Here is an 8,014-nt window from a genome sequence, read left to right on the forward strand (position 1 = left end):
AACCAAATGAGAACACCAAGCAATAACAAAAACAAAAGAGAGAGCTCAGGAGGAACACTCTTGCCTAGCACGCAGGAGGCTTTGAGTGCAATTCCCACCACCATAAAAAAAAGAGAGTATGGGCTGGGAAGGTGGCTCAGTGGTAGAGCGCTTGCCTTGCATGCCTGAGGCCCTGCAAAAAGAAAAAAAGAAAAAAGCCGGAAGTGGTGCTGTGGCTCAAGTGGTAGAGCGCTAGCCAGAGCTGAGGGACAGCGCCCAGGCCCAGAGTTCAGGCCCCATGACCGGACCCAAAAAAAAGAGTATTTATTTCTGGGTAGACTGAAAATACTGTTTTCCTAAAGGACGAAAAACCGAAGAGTAATAAACATTTATTGTATGCCTAATACATGCTAGAGAAAAGCACAACATATCTCATTTAATCCTCATAGCTGGGATTTAGGTCTCCAAGGCTGAAAAGCTAAGCTTGCTGGTTCCAGTCTCTTGTCAGCACCAAACTAGTTAGAACACGAGTCTTGGAGACAAATCTTGTTCCAAGGCTGACATGGTCACTTCCTCACTGGTCGCCTTCTCTAAGTCTCAGTGCCAGGCTTACAGGCGATGGAATGGTTTTAATGCTTTGAATGGCCTGGACACACGGAAAAAAGCTCTCAGTAAGTGTTATTCCTAGCAGCCATAGTAATGCTATTTTGCTGGGAATACCCAATCAATTTCCACAGGCACCGCTTCTGAGACCCAATAATCACAGGCTACAGGGACGAGAATATCAAATGAGGAAAACTGACACCACACCTGCCTGGCATCCACAAACGCACTGAGTGGAAAACAGCAAGACCAAGATATTTTTCAGCGAATTCAAAGACAGAGGAGGAAACTGAAACACAGACATTAAGTTTTGTTTCAGGAAACCGAAAACAAAACTCCAGCTTTTGGCCTGCACCAGGAGTCCATGGCAAAGCTCCTATCAATGGAGAACACATGCAGGAAGTGGGGGAGGGGGGCTGGCAACAGCACACTGGGCTCCGCCCCCCCAGGGAGCCAAACCTGTCTTCCTCCATCTGCCACTCATTCCAAAAACGCCCTTGCCAGACATACTGAGTCCAGGTTCTCACTTCCCTTTCCTCTAACTCATTCTGGAACCGACTCAAGTGTGCAAAATGACATGGAGAATGGGAAACAAAGAGTAGACCTACAGTGACTCCACAATATAAGACATCACAAAGCTGCAAGCACATACAGCACATCATCCCATGCACCAGACACTGAGCACAACAATGGGCACTTTTCGTTTTACACTTGTAGGGAAAATTCATTACAGTGCTTTGTCCAGGGCTCTGCTAGGTAGCCTACGCTGGCACTGAAATCTCTCCTGCCTTAGCCTCTTGAGAGCTGGGATTCAAAACTATGCCAACCATACCTGGCTAAAGAAAATTTTAACACAACAATGTAAAGGAGTATTTGGTAAAATGCAAATGTTATGCAATCGAACTCCAACTTTCATAATTGTTATATTCATACTACCTTGCAAACTCCTACAGTCATAAGTCAAAGTTTCGTTTTGTTTTGTTTTGCCAATCATGGGGCCTGAACTCTGGGCCTGGGTGCTGTCCCTGAGCTCTTCAGCTCAAGGCTAATCTTCTACCACTTGAGCCACAGCACCACTTCCAGCCCTTTCTGCTTATGTGGTGCTAAGGAATCAAACCCAGGGACTCATGCATGCAACGCTCCTTTCCAGTCTCAAAGTTTTTTGGTTTTTGCTTTTCTTTTTTGGTTTTATTTGAGGCTCAGGGCACTGCCCCTGAGCTTTTTTTTTTTAATCAAGGCTAGTACTCTTCCATTTGAGCCACAGCTCCACTCTGGCTTTTTGATGGCTAACTGAAGATTCTCAAGGATATTTCTGTCTAGGCTGGCTTTGAACCTCAGTCCTCAGATCTAAGCCTCTTACATAGGTAGAAGTACAGGTGTGAGCCACCAGCCCCCAGCTTTTGTTTTTTTAAAAAAGTCCTACTTTTAATATCTTCATCTTGTTTGAAGTCTCTATTAGGCTGGGTGCTGGTGGCTCACACCAGTAATACTAGCTACTCAGGAGGCTGAGATTTGAGGATCACGGTTCTGGGAAAAAAAATCCCTCTGAGACTCTCTCATCTCCAATTAGCCACTCAAAAACCAAAAGTAGAGCTATAGCTCAAAGTGGAGCAACATAGCTCAGGGAAAGCACCCAGACCCTGAGACCAAAGCAGGATCCTTGGCTGTTTTAAAAAGTTCTGAGTAAGACTGACAACATAGCTTAGTGATAGAATTCTTGCTTAGCATGTTTGAGGTCCTGGGTTCTATCCTGGCACACTACACACACACACACTACACACACACACACACACACACACACACACACACAGGAATGAGCAAATGGAACGAATGTTCTCTTCAGCAGCATGAAACTTGGACCTGAGCTATGCCATACATCGTCACTGGGCACCTGTGGCTATAAAGTATTTGAACTGTGGCTGACAAAGTTTTTTGAAGTGAAATAAAAATATCATTAAAATTTTTAAAATGTTACATAGAATAACATACTGAATCCCTGATTATGATAAAATAATATTTTGTGGTAGAGCATTAGCCTTGAACACAGAGGCTCAGGACAGTGCCCAAACCTTGAGTTCAAGCCCCAAAAACAGAAAAAAAAGAAAAAGAGAGATTAAGACATTAAGGTATTAAACTAAAAACAAAACAAAACCAAACAACCCTCTTTTCCCCACTTCAAATGATGCTACTAGAACATTAAAAACTGTGCTTTGGGCATGTACTTTGTTTCCACTGGATAGCTGCTCCAAACCAAGAGTTATTTCCACTTAGGATTTGCTAAAGTGAACGGTCCCCACTCATCAGCTCTCTTGGAAGTGGAGGGCTGGCTCGACCTCACAGTCCTTTCTGCTGTAGCTGAGGAGTAGGTCACTTTGTCCACTTTAAAGACGCAGGCAGTGCAAGGTGGGCTGACTCAGCTCCTCACCCCAGAACCCTGCTCACCTCCATGGTTGGTGTGGGGATTCCGGGGCCTGGCCTCCCCATGAGGTCTTCTCTCCTCCATGTCTGAGTCACTTCAATTCTGGAACTGCACGTGGAAAATTTTTCAGTGTCCTTAAGCCATTTACATCTTAAAATGTCAAATGCCTTTAAAGTTAAATGATTTATTAGCTAAGTGCTAAATGCAGTTTAGCCAAGAGCACAAATGCTCGACTCTGAAGGCCCCATTATAATACAGAAATGAGATTCACAACTGCAATGACCCCTAGGGACAGCTTCCACCTTCTTCTGACTCTGGAACTTTCACTTTCGGGCACTTTTTCTCAACTACTGTTTAGTTTATGCCTTCGGTCAAGTCACGCAATCAATTGCTAGGGTTCATTTTCCCTTCTGTTAGGCCGGTAACTTACTGCCAGGAAAAAAGTACATTTTTGTTAACCCAAGCCATGTACTTACACCTATCTGGTGTTCATAGGACCTAGCACTCTATAGGTTCTAGTTCGCATGTTCTGAAAATAGTGAGCATGAAAGCCCTCAGGCCTGCCGAAATGATTGCTCTGGAAACATCTTCCTCAAGAGCAGTCAGAAAGCGGCAGTCCTTTCTTCCTGCCATCTTGATGAGTTTTGACACAGTTCTATAAGAAGAAAGCCCTTTAAGGCAACATCTCAATATAACCCATGCACATGATGTGGGCTGGGGCTAGGGGAAAAGTAGGTGACTCAATCCTCAGCAAAAGAATTTCTGAGCCTGTCCTTGTCACCGAGTTTTAAAATATTCATAGCTGGAAACTGTGGGCAGATTTGGCATTCTATGAGATAGCTTTTATCCTCATCAGAAAAAGGAGTCCCTTTTCTTCCCCGTGGGAATATTCTTATAGTCTCTTCCTTCCTCTTATCAATGCCTGTTTTCACGGTCCAGGTGGAAAACTTAGTTGCTGTGGTTCCTTTCAGTGTGGAGGGGACAATCCTTTCTTCCTCTTTTCGAAAAACACTAACAGAAATCCAGAAAATGGGGGAGGGGGGGGAAAGTAAAGGAAAATAAATAAAGGAAATGCCATGGGGAAAAACAAAGAGGGAACTAAGTGTTTGGAGAATCCAGGCAGTGAGGGCATGAGGTCGGGAAGGGCCAAACTGGCTGGCGATGGGAATCCCGGAGAACGGGAAGTCAGTCTGCGCAGTCCTGGGGGGGTCACTGGCAGCAAAGCCCACTTCACAGCCCTGGGGTCAAGGGGGTCAGGAGGGTGGAAGGAGCCCCTGGCTGGGGCTGGGAAGGTCGGGGGGGGGGGGGAGTGGAGGCAGGAATGCCGGGGGGGGGGAGTGGGGTAGCAGGAGCGAGGCCAGGGGCAGGTGGCAGGGGTGAGGGGCAGAGCCGGAGAGGCCAGCGGGGGCCCTGGGGGGACGGGGGCGCGGGGGGCGGCGGGACCTGGGGCGTCCGGGCCCCGGGGGGGGGACTCGGGCACAGGTGCGGGGCGGGCGGCGGCCACTCACCGGCTCCGGCTCCGGCGCGTCCTCTCGCCGCCGCCGCCTCGGCTCGGCTGCGCTCGGCTCGGGCCGGAGGCCGACGCCCCGCCCGGGCCGCGCACTTTCGGTTTCCCTTCCCCGCAGGCCGGGGCGGGGCGGGGCGGGGCGAGGCGCCCGGCGGGCGGCCCGGAGGCGGCGGCGGCGGCGGCGGCAGGCGGGGGCGGCGGCGCGGGCCGCGGGCGCCGCGGGGGCCCGGGCTCGCCGGCCCGCGTCCCCGCCCTCGGGGCGGGCGGAAGGGCGGCGGCGCCTCAGCTCCCCGCGGCGGCGGACTCGGGCGGGCTCAGCCGAGGGGTGGGGACCGCGGGGGGCGGGCGAACTGCGCCCCGGGCCCTCGCCAGCCTCCGCCGGTCCCGAAGGAACGGGGACCCGGCGGACGGCCCGGTGCATGCGAAGCGCGACATGGCGGCGAGGCTGGTGGGGGCGAGACCGTGGAGGGGGGAGGGATGCGAGGCGGGGTGCGGCCGGACTACTATCCGGAGGAACTACATTTCCCAGGTGTCACCGCGGCCGCGGCCGGAAGGGGGCGTGCCCGAGCTCCCGCGCAGGCGCGCCACTCGCTCGGTCCTATATAAGGGAGGTCCGGCCGACCGTCGTTCTTTCTGCTTTTCGGCGCCCTTGGCGGCGGTTCTTCCGTGGTGGGATGCGCCCGCCTCGCGGGGCCCGTCTCGCGCGCGGGGTGAGTGGAGGCCGCTTCGGCCCGTCTCTTGCAGGTCCCCGGTCCTTTGCCTGTGCGGCCGGGCCTGTGTCCCGTGTTTCTCCCAGCAGGAGCCCCGGGGCCGGCCGGGGTGGGGGCGTCCCGCGCGCCTGCGCGGCCCGGCGCGGGCCGGTGGTGATTCCCTCTTCCCCCACCGGATCCGCCCTGCCGGGCTCCCGGGACGTTTGCCAGTTGGTGCTGATGCGCCCGTGCGGGCCGGCCCGGGCCCGGCGGCCCATCCTCGCCCTTTCTCTGCTGCAGGTGAGCGCGGCCCGGCGGTGCGGGATGGCTGCGGGGCCCGGAGCCCGCCGTCGGCGCCCCGGGGAAGCCGCTTCCGGACCGCGGCCCCCGTCCGTCTCCTGACCCCCTGGGTGAGCGTCCATTCCTCCCGAGGCTTCTGCCGGACCACGTGCTCTGCACAGCCCCGAGTTGGCCGGGAAAACAGGGTGTTGAGTTCGAGGTTTAAGCGACAGGTCGTCCCGTGTCTGCTTCCAGTCGGCGGCGTTGGGAAGGGGACCCCGGGCGGTGTGAGCACCTGCTCCAAGCCGCCACCAGCCTGAGCACCCCTCGGCGCTGGGAAGCACTTCTCACAAGCTTGGCTGTTACAGCTGAGATCTGGGGAAGGAGTTCGTGCTTCCGGTGGGTTCTCGGGCGTTTAGGTTAGCATGACCGAGTTGGGAGTTTTTAAGAAGGTGCATGAGATTGTCAAGTACGTAACGCTGCAACCTTATTGTCCCGGGCTTGCCTTACTCTTGTGCTGGTAGAAGGGACTTGGCTGGTGGATATAAATCGGTTTGCGTCCCGGCAGGACAGGCACGTTGGGGCAGTTGGCTGGCATGCGTGATGACTGAACTTTTTTCCCCGACTGATCGACCATGTTGATCTAAGCTCTCTTAAGCCAGTTTCTGTCTGATATGCCAGCCTGAGTAGCACCTCGGTCCCTTCCTCCCTTAGCCATCTAACTGATAGGAGCTTGTCTCTCTGCAGTTTGTGTCCAGGCTTTCTGATGACAACCTGACTTGGGATGAATAGAGCAGCATGGATTGCAAGAGTAGGGAAGTGACCTGATGGGTAAGTGCTTGCAGTGAGCTGTCGATGGCTGATACCCCTTCTGAAGTCCACTTTAATTGCTGGTGCACCTGATGACTCAACTTTTTTCCCCATCAGATCGACCCTGTTGATCCAACTGAAATATAAGCCAGTTTTGTCTGATGCATCAGTTACAGAAATAAGTTTGTCTTATGGGCTGCTTCTTTTAGGGCTTACTATTCAGCCTTTGACTAGTCTGGCCTTATGTTGATTTTTCCATAGGTCGGGGCCCCAGGTGCCACTGTCCTGTGATGCTTTGCCTTGCTAGCTAAACTGTTCCGCGACAAATAAGGTATACTTCCTCTTGATCAATCCCTCACCATACCATCTCCCAGGAAAAACCGGGCCAACTTTTTTTGGCTGGTTGTAGGTCTTGAACTCGGCCTGGGCGCTGTCCCTGAGCCTCAAGGCTAGTGCTCTATCACTTAAGCCATAGTGCCCAGGAATCGTGCCCAGGGCCTCATGCACAAAGGGCAAGCCCTCTCTGCTGACCCCACCTTCCCAGCCCCAGACCAACTTGCTTACTCTCAGACCTCCATGCTTGGTTATATGGCTGGAGTTCTATATCAACTAGACTGCTGTAGTAGGTTTCATTTGTATGCCTTCCTGAAGCTGAGGTCCACCCTTTTGAGGGCTTTGTCCATGCTGGGGCTTTAACTCTGCCTGTGCTCTTCCTGAGCCACAGCGCCACTTCCGGTTTTCTGGTGGGTTGAGATCAGTGTCCAGACTTGGACTGCTTGGGCTGGCTTTGAACTGTGATGCTCAGATCCCTAGCTTAGGGATTGATCTAGCTAGAATTACAGGTGTGAACCCTCAGCCCCCCCCCCCCCCCCCCCATGAAGTCTTTCCAATAAGCCTTTTTCCTGATTATTTTTGACTTAGCCAGGAAAAGCCTGTCAAACGGGTAAAAAGCCAGGCATGTGGCGTTTCCTCGCCCCAGGCAGGGCGAGAAGGGGGACGCAACACTGATTCATCTTTTTTTTCCCCTTAGGTGTTCCCAGCTAAGACCTGTTGGAAGAAATCAGCTGTTGTGAGTTAGTGGCGCACGAGTGTGTACTGCACTGAGAGCTCCATTTCTCCCCTGCCTTGGAGAGAAAGATCCATGGGTTCATGATCTGTATTTTGCTACTGGAAATAAAAAAAATTGTGCAAACAGCGGCTGTGTTGTCTCCAGTACTTGTCACATTGCCTGCTGGGGTGGGTGGTGGACACAGTGTGCCCTTCCTGGGGTGTGGTCTTGGCTGGTGGAGTTTCCATGCGTGTAGATAACCTAGGATCAGGCCTTTAAGAAAGGTCTGCAGTGGCTCCTGCTCATCCTTTCAAAGGTGCAGCGCTGTGCCTGTGGTGGGACTCTGGTCTGCTGGCAGCCTGCCTCATTATGAGGACAGTGCTGGGGAGGGGCTTGAGCTGCTACTCGATAGCTACATGGATCTAGACAGCACAGTGCTGTTAATATGCACAATGTCCAGAGTTCACCCAGGACATGGCAGGCATCAGACTGCTTCATCCCCGGAGTTCTCAACTAGTTCTGCCTGGCAGGTAGCTGTGCCAGTGAAGACCTTGGGCAACCCTGCCGAGACCTGCAACTTGGGCTGGATCTCTTTGAGCTCAATGCCAGATTAAACAAGCTGGGTGCTTTCCTGTAATCTCAGGAGGCTGAGGCCACCCTCACTCAGTGGAGTGAGCCCA

The 8,014-nt window shown here is 53.0% G+C and overlaps 2 protein-coding genes and 2 non-coding genes across 4 annotated transcripts in view; 3 read left to right on the forward strand and 1 right to left on the reverse strand.

The window, feature by feature from the left end:
* Znfx1 (zinc finger NFX1-type containing 1) overlaps nucleotides 1-4,566 on the reverse strand; it is a 26,363-nt gene extending 21,797 nt beyond the window's left edge. Inside the window, exons 1-2 of the mRNA XM_042702170.1 lie at nucleotides 4,510-4,566; nucleotides 3,025-3,109 (exon numbers count right to left, since the gene is read on the reverse strand). Of these exons, the coding sequence (XP_042558104.1) occupies nucleotides 3,025-3,085 (61 nt within the window). The 5' untranslated portion in view covers nucleotides 3,086-3,109; nucleotides 4,510-4,566. The remainder of the gene's footprint in view (nucleotides 1-3,024; nucleotides 3,110-4,509) is intronic.
* LOC122127903 (translation initiation factor IF-2-like) lies at nucleotides 4,078-7,480 on the forward strand. Its single transcript, XM_042702198.1, has 7 exons — nucleotides 4,078-4,185; nucleotides 4,627-4,956; nucleotides 5,038-5,218; nucleotides 5,498-5,607; nucleotides 6,224-6,307; nucleotides 6,548-6,617; nucleotides 7,317-7,480. Exons 1-5 carry the CDS (start codon nucleotides 4,078-4,080, stop codon nucleotides 6,266-6,268), a joined length of 774 nt encoding a protein of 257 aa, XP_042558132.1. The 3' UTR covers nucleotides 6,269-6,307; nucleotides 6,548-6,617; nucleotides 7,317-7,480.
* LOC122127907 lies at nucleotides 6,067-6,158 on the forward strand. The gene has a single exon (XR_006151328.1). It is a non-coding gene; the product is annotated as a small nucleolar SNORD12/SNORD106 (small nucleolar RNA).
* Nucleotides 6,366-6,457, forward strand: LOC122127906. Its single transcript, XR_006151327.1, has one exon. It is a non-coding gene; the product is annotated as a small nucleolar SNORD12/SNORD106 (small nucleolar RNA).
* Nucleotides 7,481-8,014: the final 534 nt, after the last annotated feature.

The sequence above is a fragment of the Dipodomys spectabilis genome, unplaced genomic scaffold (genome assembly GCF_019054845.1).
Source record: "Dipodomys spectabilis isolate Male_0828 unplaced genomic scaffold, ASM1905484v1 ptg000317l, whole genome shotgun sequence".
NCBI lineage: Eukaryota > Metazoa > Chordata > Mammalia > Rodentia > Heteromyidae > Dipodomys > Dipodomys spectabilis.

Bases quoted from the DNA above. Each gene is read 5' to 3' on its own strand.
- LOC122127903 (XM_042702198.1), top strand. From the start codon at position 4,078: ATGGGGAAAAACAAAGAGGGAACTAAGTGTTTGGAGAATCCAGGCAGT. The intron at 4,186-4,626 runs GTCAGTCTGCGC...CCTTCCCCGCAG, and splicing joins GGAATCCCGGAGAACGGGAA to GCCGGGGCGGGGCGGGGCGG. The intron at 5,608-6,223 runs GTGAGCGTCCAT...GTCTCTCTGCAG, and splicing joins TCCGTCTCCTGACCCCCTGG to TTTGTGTCCAGGCTTTCTGA.